The 25,801-nt window shown below is 37.8% G+C and overlaps 1 protein-coding gene across 3 annotated transcripts; it reads left to right on the forward strand.

Annotated features, from left to right (window-relative positions):
• The first annotated feature begins 36 nt into the window (after positions 1-36).
• On the forward strand, positions 37-24,115 carry INTS13 (integrator complex subunit 13). Of its 3 annotated transcripts, XM_042468090.1 has the most exons (17): positions 45-913; positions 1,132-1,206; positions 2,511-2,713; positions 3,261-3,341; positions 4,812-4,902; positions 6,172-6,300; positions 6,443-6,466; positions 8,177-8,261; positions 12,964-13,053; positions 13,619-13,708; positions 15,470-15,648; positions 16,749-16,919; positions 17,491-17,645; positions 18,527-18,757; positions 19,742-19,881; positions 22,308-22,443; positions 23,848-24,115. In XM_042468090.1, exons 1-17 carry the CDS (start codon positions 689-691, stop codon positions 23,885-23,887), a joined length of 2,145 nt encoding a protein of 714 aa, XP_042324024.1. In that variant the 5' UTR covers positions 45-688; the 3' UTR covers positions 23,888-24,115. The 3 variants fall into 3 exon arrangements, 2 of the variants coding, with proteins under 2 accessions (XP_042324024.1, XP_042324025.1); XM_042468091.1 differs by lacking the exon at positions 6,443-6,466; XR_006104055.1 differs by lacking the exons at positions 19,742-19,881; positions 22,308-22,443; positions 23,848-24,115 and adding an exon at positions 17,964-18,055 and having other exon boundaries at positions 37-913; positions 18,527-18,662.
• The last annotated feature ends 1,686 nt before the right edge of the window (positions 24,116-25,801 follow it).

Consider the following 25,801-nt stretch of genomic DNA (forward strand, 5'->3'; position numbering starts at 1 on the left):
ATAGGCTGAGACACTCAGCCTATACTTAACCACTCTGCCACAATGTGGCTCTCAACCTTGGGGCCTCCAGGGTTATCTTAAAACATACCCTCTTGGTTTCAGAGAAGTGTCACATTTTATAAAGCCTGTCCTGATTCTTCTGAGATGTGAAAGAGCACCTGTTGGCTTATGGCAGTCCCATAAACTTCATAGGATTCCCATAGGCAAGAGATACTCATACTGTGGTCTTACCAGTGTCTGCTTCTGCAATATACCCTTTAACACCCGACATTCATTTGTGGTCCCCCATCCAAGCACAAACCAGGGCTGACTCTGCTCAGATTGCTAGGTCAGACAGGATCTGGTGCCTTTGGGGTATTCAGGCTGCTTTTATGTAAACTGAGGATAGATTTCAGCCTAGCAATTTCAGGTTTTATAAGCAAAATATTTATCTAGTTCCAGAATATTATTATTATCATCATCTAGTTCCAGGTTTTTATATGTGTATAACATGTGTCTTTGTCTAATGCAACGATAATGCTTTAACTCTATCTAAAATATCACTTGTAGTTTTATAAGAAGATATCTTAAACAAATGACTTGTTAATCTTTTCCGAATCGTAACGTTTTCTTGCTCTTTTAGTGATCGTTTTAATCAGCGTAGCATTTTCTTTTTCTAATCGTGTTGTTCGTTTGTTGTAGAACGACAATGAAACTCTTTTCAGAGTCGCACAAAACGGTTTTTGTAGTGGATCACTGCCCCTATATGGCAGAATCCTGCCGACAGCATGTTGAGTTTGATATGTTAATAAAGAACCGGACCCAAGGGATCATACCTCTCGCTCCTATATCGAGATCGCTCTGGACCTGTTCGGTGGAATCGTCCATGGAATACTGTAGAATAATGTATGATATATTTCCTTTTAAAAAACTAGTAAGTACTCTTTAATTTCCTTCTGAGGTTAGAGAATCCTGTGCTAACGGTGTAGCCATGAGTGTTTGTATCCTGAACTCAGTGGGACGTATTCTTTATTAGATGTGTTTAGGGTCTTAGATATATTTTAATGTTCTGATCACATAAAAAAATGGTTTTAAAGCAATGCTGGTTGTTGCCGGATCGAGATTTTAAAACTATGTTTTATACACTTTCAGATAAACTTCATTGTAAGTGACTCTGGAGCGAATGTCTTGAATTCTTGGAACCAAGAAGATCAAAATCTGCAGGAGGTACAGTTAATCACTTGAGAACTTCTGATGCTGTTTTTAAATTCCTAATAGAGTGAAGAATTATAAGGTTGGATCCAGACAGAGGCTCCATACGGACAGGCCAAAATAAAGCTGCTTCAGGTCACTTTGGAGGCATGCTGTTTCAATGATGCATGCGTACTAAGAGCACGAAAGCCGTGCCAAAGCCATAATCCAGTCCTAAGGACTAGAGCGCAGCTTTGGTGCAGCTTCTGGACTCTTAAGATGTGCATGTCATTTAAACAGCATACCTCCAAAGTGACCCGAAGCAGCTTTATTTTGGCCTGTCTGTATGGGGCCAGAGTTAGTTTAAATTGAATGTCAGATCAACCATGACTTACTTACTACAAACCGAGCAGAGTTTTAACAAGAAAGTAATAGAATACTTCTACCAATGTGGGAGCGAAAAAATAGAGAATGGCTGATGATAAGTTATTTCTAAAGCCCTGACAGCTTGTGCTAGCCTGGGAAGGGAGCTATCAAGAAAAAAGCACTGTCAGATCTATGTCTTTATGTCCTTTTTTCTCAACTTATTGAAATCAATGATTGGAAGATTAATTTACTGATTCTAGAATGACATTAAAATGCCTCATCACTTGGGCAAACAGAGAGGCTTTGGGTCAAGCAGATGCTGAGCAGTCCCTGGAAAACTTGGTTTAGGAATCTACATTTGGTGGAAGTACACCTGGTGTCAGATCTACACATGTATTGTTTTCCTCAAGTGAACTATAGTGGTGATTCTCTACCTTTGATATCCCATATGTGTTGAACTTCAAATCCTTAAACCGAAGCCGACATGATAAAGGGTCTCTTAGGCCTGTTACAGACTGCCAAAATAAAGCTACTTCGGATCTCTTTGGAGGTATGCTGTTTAAATGATGCATGCATCCTAAGAATCTGGAAGCTGCACCAAAGCAGCACTCCAGTGCTTAGGAATGGAGTCTGGCTTTGGCGCGACCTCCGGATTCTTAGGATGCATGCATCATTTAAACAGCATACCTCCAAAGAGACTCGAAGCAGCTTTATTTTGGCAGTCTGTAACAGGCCTTAGTCTGAGATGGGAAGTCTGATTTCAGAACATCTTGGAGGCTTCAAGTCCATATGTTCTCTACTGTATCTGGAGGGCGCCAGGTTGCTGACTTATATCTTACCAGCATAATATTGTAGGAAGCTTCTGGACTGATAACTTATTGAAAACTTTCAAGGTTTTTTTAAATTAGAAAAGTAATTGTAGGATCTATGTTTGCAACTTACATAGAAGGGAATCTCCTTATTTTCTCAACCAGTTAATGGCAGCTTTAGCAGCTGTTGGACCTCCCAATCCTCGCGCAGATCCTGAATGCTGCAGTATACTTCATGGTTTAGTAGCAGCAGTAGAAGCACTCTGCAAAATCACAGAATACCAACATGAGGCCCGAACTTTGTTAATGGAGAATGCTGACCGGGTTGGGAACAGAGGACGGATAATCTGCATTACTAATGCAAAGAGGTTTGTGTCATCTACAAGGCTAATACACCAGTTTTTATTAGTGGGCAAAAACCTTGCGAGTTGCCTATAGGATTTCATTTCCATGCAGGGGAGTTCTATTGGCAGATTGACCTATTTCCCTATTCATTTGCTTTTCTGCAGAGGTAGGATGTTGTGGATAGACAGTGAAGTGTTTTTATTGTAGAAACAGTGAATGTACACATGCTCCCTTTCCCCCCTCAACTGTCCCAGTAGAGTAGACCATAGGTGGGGAACCTTGGTAGTTATCATTTGGAGGGATTGAAATGAGTGGTACTAAATTCAGGGTTGTAAATTGTAATTTAGGGGTGTGAGTGTTTCTACTCAATAGTTCTGCTCAATTGATTGGCTGATCTCATCGCTCTGTTTCTACTTGTGTTTTATACTAGGATTGCTTGAAGACTTCAGTCTTCAAATATGAACTTGATGTGAAGCACCTGGATTAATGTTCGCATCTTGTTCATATTTTTCTCATATTCCGGTGATTCTAATATGTTTTCTAAAATGAGTTTTTTCCCTCCCTTTCCAGTGATAGCCATGTCCGAATGCTTGAGGAATTTGTCCAGGAAACAATACATGAGCATAATAAATTAGCAGCTAATTCAGATCAGTAAGTGTGCAAGTCCGTAACACTCTAATTACTTCTTGGTGGTTAAAGTCATTGCTTTTTATGGGAACGTTATTTGCAGTATGGAAAACTAAACGAACAAGGACATTCTGGAAGTGAGACTTTTTGTGTAAACCATAGGGCCTGTACTTCAATGGCAGACTACTTATTTTGAATGTCATAGGTCTTGGTTTTGGCATCTCTTCTCCAGATAAGTCTAGTAAAGATTCCTAAACAAAACCATGTAGAGCTAATGCTGACTAATGAAGACAGTGGTGGACTACTTCTGCCGGTCTGGAGACCACATGTGCCTCCTGCTGGATTTGGTATCACACTGTACTTCCTTTCCCACAGTTTAAAAGGGGGAAAATGTGATCTGTGCTCACACACTTAGAAACCTTAGGGGCAATTTTGACTGGGTTTTGCCTCCTCCCCTCCTGCTTTAGGCCAACCAATCACTTAATTTTGTAAAAACTGCTTAAAACAGGCTAGTCAGGACCCCAAATGCGGCAGACCCCCCCCCCTCCCAGCATTAGGGGACATAGAAAGTCTTTTCATCTATCTATCTATCATCTATCTATCTATCTATCTATCTATCTATCTATCTATCTATCTATCATCTATCTATGCAGGGGTGTGTGTGTGTATGTATGTATGTGTATGTCACCCATGAACTGTACTTTGTCTAATGTGGTTTCAGCATTCTTAAGTTAGATAATTCAAGTCGTCTGACTCATAAAGCAGGTTTCCAGTTCCTCTAGATCAGTGATGTCCAAACTCTGGCCCTCCAGGTGTTTTGAACTTCAGCTCCCAGAATCCCAGACCTTTAGCCAAGATGGCTGAGGCTTCTGGGAGCTGAAGTCCAAAACACCCGGAGGGCCAGAGTTTGGACATCAATGCTCTAGAAGAAGGAAGGATGAACATAGTTTGGATGGAGTTTGCTTTCACTGAAATTCTTATTTTGATGGTTCACCAACTTTTTCTTGACCAGTAAGACCCCTTTTAACACAGGTTCGTTTTACATGGTTTTACTTAGCTGCAGAGAGCTTTGAGTCACTAGTGCTTACCATAGAATTGCGCTGGAGGACCTACAAATGATTCAAGAAGTGTTCTCTCTAGACATTTTTAGGTCTTCCAACATGATTCTATGGTATTCTGCCACCAAAAGTCTTAAGACATCATTCATTTTGGGTAGGAAAAGTAAAATTTGCATTTATAGTTCTATGCAAACAGTCCAGGAACATATTCTCTGTATTAAATGGGTTCTTGCTGTATTTTTACCTAGTGGAGTAGAGTGATTTATTCCTGTGTTGATGGTAACCAAATACTATTGTCTGATATTTCCCAGTAAAGAAAGTCAAACAGCATATGCATGAATGCATGCTGTATATTCGTGACTAGATATTGTGCCTAAGTATTATCTAGTTGATGCTGTATTCCTGTTTTCTAACACCATATTTCAAATTTTTTCAGTCTTATGCAGATCCAGAGATGTGAACTGGTCTTAATTCACACTTATCCTGTTGGTGAGGAAAGCCTTGTGTCAGATCATCTTAAAAAAGAGGTAAGGCTGATAAATTACTATGAAATCAAATATCAGCAAATTGTTTCTTCAGAAAGTTACCTAAACATTTATCCCATACAAGAGATAGGGAAGTATTTATAATCAATAGAAAACTGTAGTTGCTGTGATGAAAGAATAAATTACCTACTTCCAGTATTATTTAAAGCTGAGTTTGAGACAGTCAATAGCTGTCATGAAGATGTGCAGCTCAACATAGATTTGGTATAGTGTTATATCAGAAAATCTTCTTGTGATGAAGAATGTGGCTGGCCCTTCTCAAAATGAGAGCCTTAGTGCATGGAGCTGATGTGGGTTGAATTCTGGAAGGGGAAATAGATCTAATGGATTTATTACCCAGAAGATTCTGATCAAATTTTCAAAGGTTTAGTTGTAAATATAATATAGTACAGATTGAACCTCATTTATCCGAAGTGCTTGGGACCATACATATTTCATTTTTACTTATTTATTTTGGAATACCTGTATATGTATATGCATAGTGAATGAGGGAGGGAGGAAAGAAATTACACATCCAGTACCAGCTGGGTTTTTTCTCAAGGAGCCCTTTCTCCACCACTGATAGAAACTGGATGAGGGAGAAAGGGGAGTAAGAACTCCAGTTCCTGTAGCTCCATTCACACAGTGCCTCTATAAAAAGCAGACGTCCCAGACATTTCCTCAACAGTCAGCACACTTTTAGGAAAGTAGCTCTCATAACTGGGGAGGGAGGAAAACATCCAAGCAGATCTGGCCACCATCACCAAAAAGCACTTCACTCAGTTGGATCCATTTGGACATTTCCCTTCCTCTACAGTTAGAAGAGCTACTTTCCTAAAAAGGCAGAAAGTGTGATGACAGTTGGGGAAGTGTCTGGAACATTTATGTCTTACAGGGGCCTTGTGTGAGCGGAACTGCAGGAACTGGAATTCTCCTGCCTTCTTTTGACCCCTCTTTCCAATCAGATTTGAGACAATGGTGGAGCAAGGGCCCCGTGAGTGCTGGACATATGACTAATCCCCTTTCCTTGAAGATAGGAGCAGGTGGCTGGTAGTAAAAAGTTTCGGGTTTTGGAGGTTTTCAGATTTTGGATTTCCGAATAAAGGAGGTTCTCACCTGTATATCTAATAAATAGACTGTCAGCTGGATACAAAGCATGTTAGGCTAATCAAGATTTTATTGCTTTTGAAAAATATACTGCTGTACCAGTATTTGCTACTACTGAGTATTATGTGTGTGTGCGTGTGTGTGTGTTTGTCTTTTTTTAAAAAGCTCTCTCCTGTCTTAACCAGTGAAGTTCATAGTGTTCGGGCTGGACGGCATCTGGCCACCAGACTGAATGTTTTAGTACAGCAGCATTTTGATCTGGCTTCAACCACTATAACTAACATCCCAATGAAGGTAAGCGGTGTCAGCAGTTCTGTGCTGAAGTACCTGCACCGTTTCTTTTAAATTTGCTTAATGGTTTTTAATATTTATTTTAATGGAATTTTTACATTTGTTTTTTTCTCTCCATATCACATTTTTTTCTGTTTTTTATTAGCCCACATTCAATGTCTGTGACCAGGTTAGTAAATTTTATGAAGGAGAAAAAGGATCACAGAACAAACGGTCATGTTGGCCTTTTTCAATTCATTCAATTATGAAAAGAGTATTTATTTTCCTTTGTTTTATGTAAATGTAGCCTACTTTGCTTCAAATTACTTTGTCTGTGATTCTTTTGTTTTTATACATGTGTTAGAAATTTCTGCCCCCTTGTGCATTTTAGTGGCATAGTGAGCCTTCCATTCCTCTGTGTCATTTTCATGCCCACCCAACATAAAGGTGTTTGTAACAAGTAGAAACCAGTGGGAATACAAAGTAAAATTGATTTTTCCAAGTGATATAGTCCTGTTTCAAAAAAGGAGTAGGAAGAAGGATACTTGATGAGATATGAAAATGTGACTTAACCTACAAAAGCTTAACATTCTCCCTACTAATACTTATAGTACAATTCTACACATTTACTCAGAAGCACACCTCCATTGTACGTTAGTGAGGCTAACTTCTTAGTAAATGTATTTAGGAGGGGCGTGGGGGGTCATTTTATTAGTCTTCTTTGTCCCTGCATTGGCCATCAGAGAAACCAGATATCCTATTTAATTAAATTTTAATTGTATACTGTAATTGGAACTAATATGAAAGAAGATCATTTTTATTATATTTGCATTTTTTTAAAAAGAGAGAGAAAAAGAATGCACAAAAGGAAAAATGTTATAATACTAATAGCCAGTGATTTTTGTTGAGCCGTAAATGTACTGCCTGGATTATGTAAGATAAAGCAGCAGTTAAATTATTTTGTGATTCATGTGTTCTGGCCACTTTAACCAAACTTGAATTGGACCTTCATGTGCAACTTTTTATGTTTGCAAATACCTTGTTTGCAATTTACTGACCTGTGTGCTGCTGGTATGCTCTTTCTTCTTGCCTTTTGTTCTTTCTAGTAATAGTATGTATGTTGGGTTCCCTGTGTATTATTCATAAAAACAAAGTCCTATGGTGATTATTATTATTATTATTATTATTATTTGCTAATCTGCTGTACATGGTGTTTGCTAGTTTGCCTCCGCTGTTTAAAGATGCTGTTTCCTTTTGCTTTTTACCCTTATGCATGCAGTTTGAACCACAGTAGCTACTAGTCTTCAGCTGTGGAAGCCAGATAAGACTGTGTGTGGCTTCTGTTGTTAACCTGAAGTGAAAGAAGAATCTCCCATAAAATGAAAAAATGGCTGCACTTGCTGATGATGGTGTTATTACATAATTACTATTGGTTGCTTAGGAAATGAAAGACCCTCCCTATTGGAAAACCTATCTCTGGATGAAGTGGGTGCTGGAACTATTTTTTATTGCATCCCTATTTGGTTTCATGTATAATAATTAGAGAGGGCAATTCTGTAAAATGAATTTACTACTTGGATTGGAGTTATTTTTAAAAGTAATTTATAATCTGTTGAAGTTTGAAAATGTGCTTACTTAGGAGTAAGTCCCATTGCTGAATAAACTGGTATAGAATTGTGCTGCAAATGGCAATGAAGTACTACATCTTTAAATAGGATAGCGAACAAACAAATTTCATGGAATTCCAATTTGTTTATCTCACTTGATCTAAGAATATTTTTCGCATTTTGACATTTTTGTATTGTAAGATAAAATATAGAATTATCTTTTTGTTATTTTTTTTAATTGAACCAATGTGGTTTGTCTATGTATATTTTATTATTATGCTTTTCTTTAAAAGGAAGAACAGCATGCCAATACATCAGCCAATTATGATGTGGAGCTGCTTCATCACAAGGAAGCACATGTAGACTTTATAAAAAGTGGTGAGTCGGGCAGATAATACAGAATTGCTATGTCTGATGTATAACAGAGGGAAAAGCATCTTCATTCCATAACTGGATTTTAGGATGATTTTGCATACCTTTGAAACAATAACAAAAATCATAATGCACTTTTAGAACTGTCCCACGTATAACTGTCCTAATGCTTAGGAACTACTTTTTGGATGATAGGAGGTGTGTACTAAGAGTGGGATCTGGTAAGATTCTGTTGTATGAATAGTGCTCTACCTGCAGTTCTCTGAATCCAGTTCAATTCATTCAAATTTTTTTGTATGTATAATGAAATAAAAATTGCTTAGGAACATCAAACATTTCTTTTCTATCTCTGCTGGATGGGGTTATACTCTTCCTGAAATCTCAGACTTACAGCTTGGGGGTTGTGATGGACTCAGCTGTGAGCCTGGATGCCCAGGTTTCAGCAGTGGCCAAGAGTTGCACAGTTAAAATTTGTCTGCCAGTTGTACTCATTCCTTGAGACATCAGATCTGGCTATGGTGACACATGCCTTGAATACGTTTGGATTACTGTAACACACTCTACATGGGGCTGCCATTGGAAACCCTTTGGAAATTTCAGTGGATTAAACATGTGGCAATCAGAATGCTGATCCTGGGCCAGTTATAGGGAGCATATAACTCCCTTGTTGAAACAGCTCCACTGGCTACCAATTTGTTTCCAGACACAATTCAAAGTGTTGGTCATGATCTATAAAGTCCTACATGGCATAAGTCCAGATTATCTGAAAGACCATATCTCCCCACACGAACCTGAAAACATCATAAGATCTATAGAGGAAGACTTTCTCTCAGTCTCACAACTATCACAGGCTAACTTGGTGAATACACAAGAAAAAGCCTTGTCGGTGGCTGCTCCCAATCTCTAGAGCCCCCTTCTTTGCTGGCAGGCAAAGACATTTTAATTCAAGCAAGGTTTTAATGAATAATCATGTCAGGAAGGCTTTTATGTGGGATGTGTGCTTTAGTTATGGTATGTTTTTAACTTTTGTATGTTTTATGTAATTTAATAGTGTTTATAATTAGATGATACTAATTGTTTTAGGTTTTATTGTAAAATTTTAAAATGGTTTATCTGTGAGCTGCCTTGGGTCCCTTTCTAGGAGAAAAGTGGCATAGAAATTAAATGGAATAAATAAAGTGTTCACTCAGAACGTTGATGTCTATTCTCTCCCAGTGAGGGCGGTGTAATTGGACTGCAGGTCCCACCAGCTCTAGGCAGCATAGGTAGTGGTGAGGGATGTTGGAAGTTATAGCCCGACAGCAACAGAAGAGTTGAACCTTGCTCATCCCTCTTGTCAAATGCTTCTGTCATTCTGGTGCACGTGTATTCAGCACCATCTTGTTGATTTCAGTAGATGTGTGTTAATGGCCCTATACAGACTGCCAAAGTAAAGCTGCTTCGGGTCACTTTGGAGGTATGCTGTTTAAATGATGCATGCTTCCTAAGAGTCCGGTAGCCATGCCAAAGCCACGATCCAGTCCTAAACACTGGAGTGCAGCTTTGGTGCAACTTCCAGGCTCTTGGGATGCATGCAACATTTAAACAGCATACCTTCAAAGTGACCTGAAGCAGCTTTATTTTGGCAGTCTGTATAGGGCCAATGATCTGATTGACGTAAGTAGTACTTCAGCCAGCCCAAAAAAGTACTGTGTATACTCGACTATAAGTCAACCTCATGAATAAGTTGAGGGCAAGTTTATCCAGAATTATGGATTTTGCTATGACCTGTGGATAAGCAGGAGAATATAGCAAAGGCTCTAAAGGATGAAGCAAAGCAAAACAATGTCAAAAAACTTACAAAATTCCAGTAGACATAACTCTTTGTGCTGACTCTTAACGCTGGATAGATGAAAGACTAGAGGGGTTCGGTGCTTCCAGGACAGATTATACTCTTGCTTTTCACCAGGGGATGGTTCACTCTTTTAAATAAGACTTATACATGAGTATATGCAGTAAGCATGGTTGTTACCAAATCTATCCTGTATCATTAAACCAGGCCAAAAATGGCCTTTAGCACTTGCTGGTTCATAATGTGCAATCCAAACAGCACAGGTGAGAATAAATATAATCTCAAATCTTTACTACTTAAGTCCTAGGATATTGAATTGCATTTACTTCCACAGTACTTCAAATATGTTGCAATCCAGCTTCAGGCGGTCTTGGATGAAACGGATTATCTGGACCCATTTCAAACTGGCTTCCGGGCGGGTTACGGGGTTGAGACGGCCATGGTCGCCCTGGTCGATGATCTCCATCTGGGCATCGACGGGGGAAGCGTGTCCCTGTTGGTGCTCTTGGACATCTCAGCGGCTTTCGATACCATAGACCATGGTATCCTTCTGGGACGCCTGGCAGAGGTGGGGATCGGGGGCACTGCGCTCCAGTGGTTCCGCTCCTACCTCTCCGGGAGGTCCCAGATGGTGCAGCTGGGAGACGTGTGCTCCGATGAGAGGCCCCTTAAAACTGGGGTCCCTCAAGGGGCCATTCTGTCTCCCATGCTATTTAACATTTACATGAAACCGCTGGGAGAGATCATCCGGAGACATGGGGCGCGGGGTTATCAGTACGCTGATGACACCCAAATTATCTTCTCTATGTCTCCGACTGATGCAGTGACTGGGGATGGCGTCTCTCCTCTCGGGGCCTGTCTAGAGTCAGTAATGGGCTGGATGAGGGAAAACCGACTCAAATTGAATCCAGAGAAAACGGAGGTACTAGTGATAGGTTCTCCTGGTCCAGGAATGGCGGTGGTTCCACCTGTCCTTGATGGGGTCACGCTCCCTGTGAAGGACTCCGTGTGTAGTCTGGGCGTGCTTCTTGACTCGTCGCTTCACCTGACTGCCCAGGTGAATGCGACGGTCAAGAGCACCTGCCATCATCTTCGGCTGATTCGCCAGCTGCGCCCATACCTGGCCCAGAGGGACCTAGAAACTGTTGTACATGCTCTGGTAACTTCGAGACTGGACTTCTGCAATGTACTCTACATGGGGCAACCCTTATACCAAATTCGAAAGCTTCAAATGGTGCAGAACATGGCAGCCCGGCTGGTCACTGGTGCTCCCAGGACCAGCCAAATAACACCGGTTTTAAGGGATCTCCATTGGCTGCCCATTCGCTTCCGAGCCCAATATAAGGTGTTGGTAATTACCTATAAAGCCCTAAATGGCTTGGGCCCAGGATACCTAAAGGACCGCCTCTCCCCGTACATTCCGCCTCGCACCCTCAGAACGTCTGGGCAGCAGCTACTGAAGGTGCTTGGGGCTAGATTAGTCTCCACGACTCGGAGGACGTTCTCCATAGCTGCCCCAGCCCTTTGGAACGCGCTGCCCACTGAGCTCCGCTCGTCCACTACCCTGGCCCAATTTAGGAAGGATCTCAAAACCTTCCTATTCCAGCAGACATTCCCCGAATAAATATCCTGTGGGCCTCCCTCCTCTTTCGTGGCCAAGAGGCTGGGCTATGGGGCTTTTTTACTGCTGTCTTGTTTTAGTTGTGTTTTTAACTCTGTATGACTGTTTTTAATATGTTGTGAGCTGCCCTGATCGAAGGAAGGGCGGCATATAAATAAAAATTTTATTTATTATTTATTATGTTAATTAGCATGATTCTGGATGAATCTCGTAATTAAGAATAATTGTAACATCATATCAGGATAGTAAAGAGATGGAGGTTAAAGAAAAAACTACTGCCAACAACTCAATGTAGCATTTAGTTTCTTTTTATCATTAAGACAATGTCATAAATTCAAAGATGAAATACAACAGTGGAAGAGAGAAATAATTACAGTAACCATGATGTTATGTTGTGTAGAAGAGGTAGAGTTTGAAATTAATTTTTAATATGAGAGAAATGCTGTAGCTCTGAGGTTGAGAAAAATACCATCTGTGCAGCAAAAAATTGGTCAAAATGCCTGGGATTTGGCAGCAAAAGACAGGCATTTAGTATGAAGGAAGTGAGGTATTAAACTGAAGCTTGGATCCAAAACACACTGCAAAAATAATCCAGTTTGAGATTGCTTTAACTGCCTTGGCTCAGTGTTAGGGAATCCTGAGAATTGTAGTTTATTATGGCACCAGAGCCCTCTGACAGAGAAGGCTAAATGTCTCACAAAACTACAGTTCCCAGAATACCTTCGCATTGAGCCATGGCAGTTAAAGCGGCCTCAAACTGGATTAATTCTGCAGTGTGTTTTGGACCTTAGACACACATTCTTGTTTTTATTTTATTATGGCGTTGGTGCATTGTTCATATAAATTCTGAGAAGCCGCTATAGTTCAGAGATAAGTTTTCTATGTATTACTATCATTATGGTAGTGAAGTCAAACTAAGTGCCTTGAGGTTTGTGTTCTCCAAAACGCTGATATCCAGAAGGTTCCTGAAGCATGGTTCTGCATAGATCTAGAATCAGTATGTGTATGAATACATAATAATCACTCAGAAACATAATGACCACCCAGAGGATTGTGGTTACAGGTAAGCAATTTGCTTGTTTGAAAGAAAAAATGTTTCTTTAAATTGTGATTGTTCCTAAAATTGTATGTGATGGCGGTGTTTTTTGTGATAGGAATAGTTATGGATTTTAATATTTGGTGCTTTTATATATAAATTCATGGAAAGTTTATGTATTAATTATCTTTGTATGCTTATCTCTAATTTTTTGTTGCAGGTGATAATCATATGCCTGGCAGTAGTAAAGAGAGCACATTTAAAGAAACTGTAACTTTAAAATGGTGTACACCAAGAACCAACAGTGTTGGTAGGTGTGGTTTTTGTCGCTCTCTGAGATGTTTTGGTGTAATGTATGATATTTATAGCAACATTTATTGTTTTGTCTTTCCCTTCCCAGTTACTGTTACTGGTTGAATATAAATTGCAGACAGCCAAATGTGTATAGTGTACATTTACTTCAGATATGATAGTCTAATCATATTGTTTCCCTTCTATTAGGCATGTGTTTGCTCTTCATTAAAGCCTGATATTATCTAAGAGTTTCAAAATTATTAAATATATATTGTAATTAATTTTTAGGTGAATGGATAATATGTAACTTGGCTGCTCACCAAAGTGTTTGAGAACTAATGACAACATGAATTGATTCATATCTTTCAGACTGCAAGCCTTTATTTTAATTGTTCAGATGTTTAAAACGTTTAAAACCATTTAAATTGTTTTTGGTTATTCTATAATAATAATTCATTTGTAGTACCTCACTATGAGGTATTTAAATATAGAATGGGATCAAAAATGTTTAAAATATTAAATATTAAAACCTGCTTCTCACTCTCCCTACATCTCCCATTCTTCCTCTCCTTTTCTTTCAGAACTGCATTATTGCACTGGAGCTTACAGAATATCACCTGTAGATGTCAATAGTCGACCTTCCTCTTGCCTTACTAATTTCCTTCTTAATGGTGAAATATTTTTTAACTTTACTCAAATTATAAATGTATTGATTTTTAATTGTTGAAAACTTTGACTTAAACCATATGACCATATAGTCTGAGACTGGTTCAATCTTTTGAACCCACAGAATGAGATAAGTGGCAGAATTACTCCTAAATTTGTCAGACAAAGGCCTGTTGCAGACTGCCAAAATAAAGCTGCTTCGGGTCTCTTTGGAGGTATGCTATTTAAATGATGCCTGGGTCCTAAGAGTCCGGAGGTCGTGCCAAAGCCACACTCCATTCCTAAGCACTGGAGTGCAGCTTTGGTGCAGCTTCCGGATTCTTAGGATGCATGCATCATTTAAATAGCATACCTACAAAGAGACCAGAAGCAGCTTTATTTTAGCAGTCTGTAACAGGCCAATATGATAAAGCTTGGTATGAAGAACAGAGCTAGGCTGTTTGCCTCTGACGCTAGAACTATTTTACTACCTGCCAGAAGCTCAAGGCTGGCAAGCAGGTCATTATAAATTCTACTTATTTGAAAGTATTCTCAAAGTGAGAAGACGCAGAATAACTACATTAAAATTTATTCCCATGAAGAGATCTTAATGTGGAAGGTACTCTATCAGAATGGACTCTGTATTTGTGTGGGATATTTGCCATTTGGATTGTCATAGAAAAGATTATATTGCTGGCCCATGTTGGCATGTGTTTCATTTTGTATGTTCGGTAAGATTCCTTTATAAAAAATGTAAGTGGTAGCAGGAGAAATCTTATTATTTTACCTCTGGGCACTATCCTTAGAATAGTACAATTCAGTCTGTGCCCCTAGTGGGCCTGGTAATTCTGTGTTTTCTGGTAGTAGGTACTGTTCCTTCCCACCTATCATCCCTCCCATATAAGCAATCAGATGCTTTAAAACTTTAAATTATGTTAGTGCACAAGAATGTTCTTTTTAAAAAATGTTTCTGATTTCTCCTGAAAATTGTCAGCCAGTAAATGTTATTTTAATCCCAAGAAAATGAATTTTAAGAATGAAGTGACCAGGGGCTTAGGTGCATGTAACACTCTTGTAATTTAGGTATACTATTTGTTGTCTTTAGGACAAACAAACTTTTAAAAGCCTTTACTTCTCAAGCAAGTTCTGAATACATATGTTTGTATTATAAATGTAAATTGTACATGCCTAATTTACTAGTTTCCTCTAGTTCATGCTTTCAAAGAGTGATAAGACAGGACATTTTTCTTTGAGATACAGAGCTCAAAAGATATTCCTATGTGAAATTCTTGGTTTTCTTCTTGCAACATCAAAACCCTCTTTGTAGATGTTTCTGGATGCAATTTCAGAAAATATGGTGGGAAAACTAATAATGAATAAATAATATAAGCAGAAGAACATGCCTTTTTATAAAATATTTTATACAGTTTTTAAAATTTTAATGTAATGGTATAGCTGTTAAGTTTGTATAGCTTTATATGCAAACGGCTGCATTTTTAATTACACACAAAACCTGAGATTTGCATGAAAAATACTGATCCAATGACCTTGAAATTTATGGGTGAAATAATAGTTTAAGCACATTTATGCAAGACTGAAATAAATAATGCCTTGCTTTTTGTTTCTAGCATTAGATAGGTTGTTAATATTAATTAATAAAAAATATAGAACATTTGTTTGGATTTGGTTAAAACTCTTGCATTGATTAATCATCAATTGGAAGATGACTAAATAACATGTGGAATTATCATGCTGGGTAACTGATGAAGCCATTTCTCTTTTAATAGGCCGTTCTGTGTTGTTGGAACAACCACGGAAGTCAGGCTCTAAAGTAATTAGTCATATGCTTAGTAGTCATGGAGGAGAGATTTTTCTGCATGTGCTAAGCAGTTCTCGCTCCATTCTGGAAGATCCTCCTTCAATTAGTGAAGGATGTGGCGGTAGAGTCACAGACTACAGGATTACAGTAAGGTTCTCATATGTGTGAGACATATGTGTATGTATGTGGAAAGATTTCTTGATTTTGTTTTTAGCTGTAGTATTGCTAAATGGCACAGACCAGGCAGTTAATGCTAATATCATAGGGGGACACTTATAGTAAAGAGGCAAGTAAAACACAAGCTGTGTGCTGAACAGAACTCAAGGAAAGGCAGAACTGGTTAATTTCTTCCCCTAATGATAAATGGAGGAATCTGAAATTTAAGGTCAGTCTCTTTAGTTTTGGTTAATCTGATAATGGATAAAAATCAAAACCACCCACAGTTTATTGATACCTCAGTAAACCATACATTGGTAGTTTTTAAACCAATTCAGGCTTGTCAAGATCAATGAGACTTAACATTGTCTCGGATCCAAAATCAAGTTTACTTACACTGAGTGATTCAAGATCTTAAACAGTTACTTGAAGCATAAACAACCCTAGTTCAGTTGTTTCATTTAAAAGGACCAGAACAGTTATTTAGAAAGTAAATGTGTGAATATTCCAGAGTTTCAAAACTTAATGTGTGAATAAACATCCCATTTTGTAACACTTATATAACTTGTCAGTTATATGTTGAGAATGAAAATCTGCTTAAACCAGCAGTTCTCAACCTGTGGGTTCACCTGAGACCATTGGAAAACACATCTTTCCGATGGTCTTAGGAACCGAGACACCGCTTGGGGGGGTCACCACAACATGAGGAACTGTATTAAAGGGTTGGGAAATGAGAAAGTTTGAGAACTACTGGCTTAAACTGTTTTGCATGTACAATGGACCCTTGTTGTACGCTGGGGTTTGGTTCCAAGATCCCCCATGTATAACAAAATCCATGTATGCTCAAGTCCCATTCAATATAATGGCATAGCAAAATGGTGTCCCTTATAAAAAATGGAAAATCAAGGTTTGATATTTGAAATTTATACTTTTTTTGAACACATTCAAACCATGTATGCTTGAATCCGTGTATAAAAAAATCCGTGTATAAGAAGGGCCAACTGTATTACAAATGTGGCGACTGGAGGATACTAGAAATACATTATGAAGTGTTACCTGGAAAAGTCTAATGATCTTATTTGTCTGTTTAGGATTTTGGTGAATTTATGAGGGAAAACAGACTTGCTCCTTTTCTAGAACCTAGATACAAGAGTGATGAAAGTCTTGAAGTTCCTTTAGAACGCGCAAAAGATCAGCTGGAGAGACATACTCGTTACTGGCCCATGATTATCTCACAAACTACTATATTCAACATGCAGGCGGTAAGTCAACATAAACTGGTTTTGGATGCCAGCCTTGTTTTCATAATTGGAAATAAGCAAGCCTAATTTGAGTTCAACTTGCATTCAAATAAAGATGGCTGGGAACGCATGTAATAGCAGGATCTGTTGAGGTTGTTCTAGAGTGAGAAGTGTGTCCTTCAACAGCATTTGGAACAAATGTTTGTACTACTTTGAACCTTGGGATTCCCCTGAGCCTGCTGACATCACCTTCTTCTTTCTCATTTGTTTGGTTTTAGTTCTGTTTCAGTCAAAACGCAGCACTTACCACTACTTCAGTATTAGAAGATGTAAACGTTGATGAGTGTCTTATTATAAGTTAAATCTCTACAGTCTGTCAATCATAATATTAGTTAAAATCTTGTGTTGTCTTCAGTTCATATATTTTAGCATAAAAATCCTTGTAAACCAAATAAGAAACTTCAACAAAATTTAACACAGTCACAACTATTAGACACTACCATACTTAATCCATAAGAACAAACAGATAATATGCCTCCTTTTGCTATCAGATTCATGAAAAATATCTTTATTCATTTTATTTTCCTTATAGGTAGTACCATTAGCTAGTGTTATTGTGAAAGAAGCATTGACAGATGAAGATGTGCTAAACTGTCAGAAAACAATTTACAATTTAGTAGACATGGAGAGGAAAAATGATCCATTGCCAATATCAACTGTTGGGACAAGAGGAAAGGGTCCTAAAAGGTAAACATTGATTTTAATATATTTTACAACCAGGTTAGCCCCCCTTTTGGCCCTTTTTTCTACAAGTAAAAAGTATCACAAGCCTAAAAAATTGAGGTTCATAAAACAGTTTTTAAAATGTATACTGTTTTTATAGGATTGTGGTGTTATAAATCCAATAACAACCTCAGATTTGCTCCATTGTGTACAGTTTTTTCACAACTTGCTTTGATGGTTCTGTGTTGTAATATGTGACTGAATGAAAATAATCCTGCCAAGAGTAAGAAAGGAGTTAAAGTATTCTAATAGACTTTCAAAACATTTTAATTATTTTAATAGTTCTTTAAACTACTTGATATGAAACATAAAAATCCATCTAAAAGCACTAAAAGAAATTGCATTGGAACATCAGTGTCCACACTTAATCAAAGGTGAGAAACAACTGAATTGATAAAGAATATCAAATTTGTGAAAGAACTGTGTGTGGTATTACATTTATATTGTGTTTTTCTAATTCAACACCCAAACATTCATTAAGAACAGCTACAATATTTAAAATTTTTCATTTATTTATTTATTTTATTTATATGCTGCCTTTTTCTTGGAAAAAGAACCATGATGGCTCACAGATAAAAACAGTTTAAAACTTTACAATAAATGTTATTATTAATATTGTCCCATTGATGCAAAGTGCCAAGTGCTTCAGGGGCTTTTAATAATTATTTACTGTTAAAATATAGGTTAGTCAAATGATTCCACTTCTCTACAGAACTTCATACAGCTCAACATAAACTGTGAAAATGAATCCAGGAGTATTTCATAGACATAAAATGGGTTATATACTTTGTAAATTGAGGAATATGTACACAGAAAAATGAGCTCCTTTATATTCCTTTGTGCAGAGATGAACAATATAGGATTATGTGGAATGAACTGGAGACCCTTGTTAGAGCACACATAGCCAGTTCAGACAAACACCAACGAGTCTTGGAGTGTCTTCTGGCTTGCAGAAGCAAACCTCCTGAAGAAGAAGAGCGAAAGAAACGAGGGAGGAAAAGAGAAGAAAAAGAGGACAAGTCAGAGAAAGCAGGAAAAGACTATGAACCAGAAAAATCCTGGCAGGAATCAGAAAGGTAAATTTTCAATATTGATAGAATTTCAAGGTTTTTTATTGATATAAACAGCATGAATAAAAATATCAATCTTAATGGAAAAGGAAAATCTAAACTTGAGTCTAGCTTGTTATGAGACACTTTTAGAATAAAGTCTGCAAAAAGAAATCTTCAAATAGCATTAGCTTCAGGGACCCTCTGTTTGTCATCAAATGGGGTGCCCATGCTACTTTAGTTCCTCTTTTACTTGAAGCTCATGCTAGTAGCCAGAACAAAGAGGTGTGGAATAGATATTCTGTGGTATTTTGTTTGGCTAGCATCATGTACTGTACTTACTTTCTAACCTAGTAAAGTAAATGTGTGGGAACAAAACGGAATCTAAACTTTAAAAAATATAATTTGGTTTTTGTCAAACAACACAATGTGCTTCAAGGTTTTAAAAGTTTTTTCTGTCTTTGTTTGCATCCCTTCTCCCAGGGTTGGGATGTGAGGAAGCTTCCAACATAACTAAAAAGGCTCCAGTAAAATACAATGTATTAAATGTATTAAAATGTGAATTAAGATAATCATCTTGCCTAAAAAAATTAAAACTACTTTAAAACACCTAATAATAAATAATTACTGTAGTTGAATATTTAAAAATTCAGTAATCCATTTTGAAACTTCTTACCATAACACTCAGCCTGTTGCTGAAGATCTGCTTGGACAGAAAGGCTTTCCCTGCCAGCAGAAGGACGATGGGGGGAGCAAATTTAACTTCCTTTGAAAGGCAGTGCCGTAATCTGCAAGCAGCCACGAAACTAAATCAACAATAGCTACAGTTTTAGATTGTAGTTTTAACATGATACACACTGAATTCTTTCCTGTGCATTTCTATGGCCTTTGGGGCCATATTTTGAATCTCTAGAGAATTACTCCTAGATTTTATCACTTTATTCCAACTTAAAAAAACGGAGCTGTTGATTTCAGAATTGCAATAGTAATCTTTTTTCTTTATCTCTAAAGGCTAAAAAGTTTGTTAGATCGTGAAAAGGAGGAACTGGCAGAAGCAGAAGTAATAAAAGATTCACCTGATTCTCCTGAACCACCCAACAAAAAGCCTCTCCTTATATTGGATGAAATGCCAAGCATCGAAAAAAACAAAGGTAACTTGGACAAAATCTAACTTGGCTAAAAATGTTAAACTAAAAACTGATATGAGGTACAGTTTCATCTCTGACTAGTGGTATGTTCTTGAGAGTATACAATCCTTGATAATGAAGGTTAGACTGACTTCTGTCGAGTAAATAAAATGCTGAGCAATCATGTTCATGTTTACTCAGAAATAAATCACACTGTTAAATAAGGCTTACTCTCAGATAAGATGTGTAGGACTGTAACTTGAGGAACTTGCAGGTTGGGAGAAGGAGGCGGGGTTAGGTTTGTCTTGTATAGTCTCAGGCCAGCACACAGCTGTCCAAATATAAATCACATTAAGTTAAATAAAATAGCTGCCTGTATAACTACAGGGCTGTTGAGGATAGGGCAGCTCATTCTTACGGTCATCGTAAGTGATGGTTGACTTGAATGCAGTTAACACACTTAACTACTAGATGGGAGCCTGTGTGATTTATTAAAACTGAATGAACGAATCCTACATCTAGGGCTACAATATGCAAAATATGTTTACAGGATGTGACAGCCTTGGGAAGAAATGACTCATAAAAGTTTATAAATCTAACCACTGTAGTTAGCAGCTAGGTAGCAGGGAAGTGTATCATTAGCTTTCATTGTATTAGCAGATTGCTTTTGAAGTGCTTTCCTGTTAAAGAGAAAATTGAGAAGTCTTATAAAAATGTGTTCCTGTTCTGGAATATGGCATAAACTATTGAGGAAAAACACAGAGGCAAATTAGACAACCTTTTATTTGTGTTTTTTAAATTACATCTTAAAAAGCAGGATAATTATTTTAAGTGCCTGCATCTTTCCATTAGGACACACAATATGCACACAGGTTAAATTATATTAATGTTGCTTCAAAGGTACTAGCATCAGTTTTAATGTACAGGTGTTATAGAAGGATTGGTAGCCCATAGGCTTTGCTATTTTCATTCATGTTACACTACTCCTGGCCAAGGCTTGTTGCTTCACAAGAAAGTACACAGATACAGTGAGATTCTGTTGCTTAAAGGCCCTTGTTTCCCCTTTTCTCTTTTGGATGCATAATCCATTCTGTCTTACTAAAACAAGGCAGGGCATGAACAAAAAGGGTTGTGTAGAAGACCTCCAGACTCCCCTCCCTTTCACATACAGTTGGCCCTTCATATCCACAGATTCAAGCAACTATGGCTCAAAAATATTTGGGGACAGGGGGGGAATTCAAAAAGCAAACATTGCTGTTTGATATAGCGGATGGCATTTTATGTAAGGGACACTACTTTACTACACCATTGTATATAATGAGACTTGAACAGCCACAGATTTTAGTATCTATGGGAGCTCCTAGAACCAAACCCTAGCAGGTAGTGAAGGCCCACTGTATTCTTTTCTCTCCCCTCCTCTTTTTAAACATTTTAGAATGGCAGGAGGAAAACAATAAAACAGGAAGAGTTCTTTCCCATGTGTTCTTTCCTCTGCTATATGAGGTTGCCAGATACACAGCAAGACTGTCAGATTGCTCTCTGGCAACAGATCTCAATAGTCTCCTTCTAGTGCCTTTCTCAGCAGTGCTATATGGCATCCTTCTTAATTGGAAGCGTCCCAGATTGAACATGGAACTTCCTTCATAGTAAGCATGTCATCCACTACTTCTCCTCTTCCCCAAACTTGCCAAGCTGAGAGCAGCCAGGTAGAGGGAGAGAAACCAAAGGTTGCTCAAGCATGTGCTCACTTTTCACATTCATACTTCTGGCCTACAACTACTGCACCATATAATAGGTGCAGTGTAGGGAGGGGGGTATTATATGGGAAGGAATGCATGTAAGGAAAAATATTATTTTCATCTTGTACTTCATATTTCTCCTGTTTCATTTCTTTCAGAGGAAATGGACAGCTATAGAAGGAACTGTCCCTCTTTTTTCCTCCCCAACTCATTGGCCTATTTCTGTGGTCAGTTACTGAACAGGGTATTACTCTGATAGAAACATCCTTGCTTATATAAAGGATGGCTAAGGTGTAATAGCTCCTTGAACACACACAAATGGTCAGCACCATTTCATTTTAGTCTGCCAAAGACTGGTTAATCTCCAACTATGTGATTGTCAGCTGACTGAAGTTTCGCTAAGAAACTTACTGTGTTGTAGTACTGTTGCCCCAACTCTAAATTGTAATAAGAGAAATTAGATTTGGATTTTGTCACTGAGTGAAAAGCTCAGTTGCTGTAAAATATTTCCTTGTCTGCAACACATTGAAGATGTGGCTTATGTTCGATCTACTGCCAAGACAAAATTAAGTAAAAATATGAAGATGCTATGTATCTATAATATCTTTAAAATACATATTTATTGGATGGTACATATAGTACTAAATTAGGATATGAGAATGCAAAATAATGAGTACAATTAAATCTTGTTTACTAAACCATATTGTTTAGGTCCAGTATCGCTGCTGTCCTTATGGAGCAACAGAATTAACACTGCAAATTCTAGGAAACATCAAGAATTTATTGGTCGTTTGAACTCTGTCAACAATAAGGCTGAACTTTATCAACATCTTAAAGAAGAGAATGGGTTTGTATTGCTAAATAAAATATTGGTTGCTCTGATATTCTTATAGGTCAATGGGCTATCTGAATGCCATTTCATAAGTATGTCATAAAATATAACTTTAGCAAGTAACACTAATTAGTCCCTTTCTCCTGAAAACTTAGGTCTTAAAGATTAGCCATAAAATTTGTAACAGAGCCCTATTCAGACATTTCCCTGCTTTATAGGGCTAAAATAGTATTGGGCATCTGGGAATTCTGAGAACTGTAGTTTATCGTGACACAAGAGCTCTCTGAGCGAAAAGGCTAACTGTGTTACAGAATTACAATTCTCAGGATACCATAGCATTTGAGCCATGGCAGTTAAATTCAAACTGGATTATTTCTGTAGTGTGAATGCTGCTAAATGTGGTTGGGGATGGTAAGTAGGGCTTACATATGTGCTCATGTCCCTACCTTATAGCTAGCTCTATATGCCAGCAGCAAACACTTGAGTGTGACTAGGATCTCAGAAGGCAATAGGATTGTCTCTCTCTCTCTCCCTCTCCTCTTTCTCATAAAGACCAGTTTTACACAGATACTATGCTATAGCCTTTTGGAGCCAATCTGTAGAGAAACAAATTCATGTTCTCCCTCTTTTAAACTGCCATTTATGTCCAAGCCTTGTGGGAGCATTCACAGTAAGTTTAAATAGTCAACTGGGTTGGGCAGATTCTGATAGAAAGATCAGTTGAAGGATGGAAAACAGAATTTACCTAATAAGTTAAACCACTTTGAGACTTCCTGTCTCTTGTACCTAGATTAATAAAGTAAATCCTAGTCATTATCTTGAAGTACTACTAAAGATCCTGACACTGAGTAGGATGCGCCAGTTGGAGAAAATAATCATTTGTATGGCAGAGTGAAGTAAGGAGTTTAGAGACACTTTTGAAATGAATTTCTAAAGTGTTACACCATTCTGTCCTAAACAACTCACAATGTTAGAAGGATGATCGAACAGCATACATATTGCCAAGGGTAAATGGGGCTGGTGTCATTGCTTTGTCTCACCAATCAGGTCTTTAACATATTAAATTTTTCATTATCCAACATTAACAGATTGGATTTTATTAGTTCACCAGCGGTTAATGCAGTAGGTTAAGTCTTGTCTACCAACCTTCCGTTTTCTTAGCTGAGCAATTAAATAAGTTGTGCTACAAGTTGATATGAACTACAGGCTTTGCACACACACACACACACACTATTTCCTACAAGTGTAGGAAATAATCAGCCACATTTTTAATGGAATATTGTTCCAGTTGTAAACAGAAAAGTCTAGATAAAATTGTCATCTCCATTTTCTGCGGACTGATTAAATAGCATGCAAGCTGAGCTTTATAAAGTATTTCTCCCCTCCCTCCCTCCCTCCCCCACTACTTCTCTCTTTCAGAATGGAAACAACAGAAAATGGAAAAGCCAGCCGGCAGTGAATACTATATCAAGTAACTAATTTGGTCAAGTTGCATAAAGTTCTTTATGCTGAATTCAATAACTATTTCAAATTGTACAGTTCAGTTGCTTCAATTGGTTTTTACATTTTTCTAATTTTAGCCTTTTTCTATGAAGTTACAAAATCTGAATATTGGATTAAATGTGTAAATCATTTCCCCTGCATCCCCTTTTAATCTATGATTGAATAAAACAAGACTTTTTATTTCCAACTTGTAATGTCTTTATTAAGTAAATAAAAGTGGCTTTGCTTCCTATTGGCGAAAGAATATTTTCTACATGAGGTTTTGTTTTCATATTTAGAAATGTTTTAATTAGAACACCTTGCTTTTAACAAGAGTAGTTCATAAAAAGTACACGGGTGAATCCAGGAGCCATAAAATTCAACCATAAAATCCACTGGTTATGGCTTTGAGTGTGTAAATTCTGCCATGCTGCTATTAGACAGCAAAAATGACTGGTTGAGTAATGCAGTTTTTCTTGCTAGCTACCACTGTATAGCTTATACAAGTCTCCAAACAATTACTCTTGCATGATATCATGAGAAATTTCAGTCGGGAATGGGTTGTTCATAGAAACCAGTATTGCATTGTGTGAAGCTACTCACACAGAATGGAGCATAGCAAAAGTGTTTTGATTTTTTCATCATTGACTCAGCAAGGTATCCGGGACTTAACTGTGTAACCAGAAATCCTTTGGCCCTATAGTGATCGCCAGATGTGAAACAACAAGCAGTGGCTATTTAGCATTATTACTACAGTGGTAGAATTTTCATTCTTCCAGTGCTCAATTGCATGTTTCAGAGACAGCCCCACAGTTTCTTTGATTGTAAAAGTTTTGTGGACCACTACTTCTGTGCAGTCTAATGTTTCTCCATTTCATCTCTTACGATAAAGTGCTGCATAGAGAGTTAAAACTAAAAGGCTACTAAAAGGGTTGAAGTCTGCAAGAAATGGGAAAAGAGATTGGGACAATCAGTATCAGCAGTCATTTTTGAGATGGAATCTACTACAGGTCACATGTTGCGTAAGCAGTTACAGAAGGCTGTTACCACAACCCTATATATTTGTCCCAGCGTCCCTGCGATATGGTTTAAAAAGCTACAGAGACAGGCTTACTCTGTAATTTTTGGTATACACAGATACGGCAAATGGCACATTTAGACCTTAGTGGCCAGCACAGCTTAGTATTGAGGTATATGGAATTTAAATAAGTTGTTTTAAATTAATTTTAAGGCATCAAACATATTGCTTCTAATTTTTATCCTTTAGTTAACTGAACTGGCCCCATGTAGTTTCAACTGCATTTCTTGCTAATTGTTTAAAGTACTTTATCCATCTAAAACCACTGTTTTGGCTCCTTCCTGAGTACTGAGATCAGGCACTAATCCCTCTTCTATGGATTGGCAGTCATTTTGATTTTTTGGCAAGCAGCCATTGTAAAATGCCAAATTAGGACTTCATTATAATCTGTTTTTCACACTTAGAGTATGGCACTATATAGACTAAGTATATGTAAAAGCACACTATAAAGAATATATGGAAAAGGAACAAAAATTTGAATGGTAAGGATGCAAGATTTGCCAGCGATAAAATACAGGTTTAATAGAACAAAAGCAAAACAATGTTAAAATTGTGTAAGAACCCAAGTTTGTTTACAATAGCATACCAGTAAACTTAACAATGGAGTGTATATGTTTTATGATATTAACTTTCTTGAGATTGGCATTGTTGTGGAGACTTGGGGGCTCAACGGATGGCCCTTTCAATGCTGGATTGGGGCTGCAGAAACTGCATGCTGTGCCCTGATCTGGCACTTTGCCCGCTGTAAAAAGAACAGCAAAATGCCACTTCTTTTAGAGCCGGCAAAAAGCCGCCCTTGCTCCTGCTGCTCCT

This window comes from Sceloporus undulatus, chromosome 5 (genome assembly GCF_019175285.1).
Source record: "Sceloporus undulatus isolate JIND9_A2432 ecotype Alabama chromosome 5, SceUnd_v1.1, whole genome shotgun sequence".
Lineage (NCBI taxonomy): Eukaryota > Metazoa > Chordata > Lepidosauria > Squamata > Phrynosomatidae > Sceloporus > Sceloporus undulatus.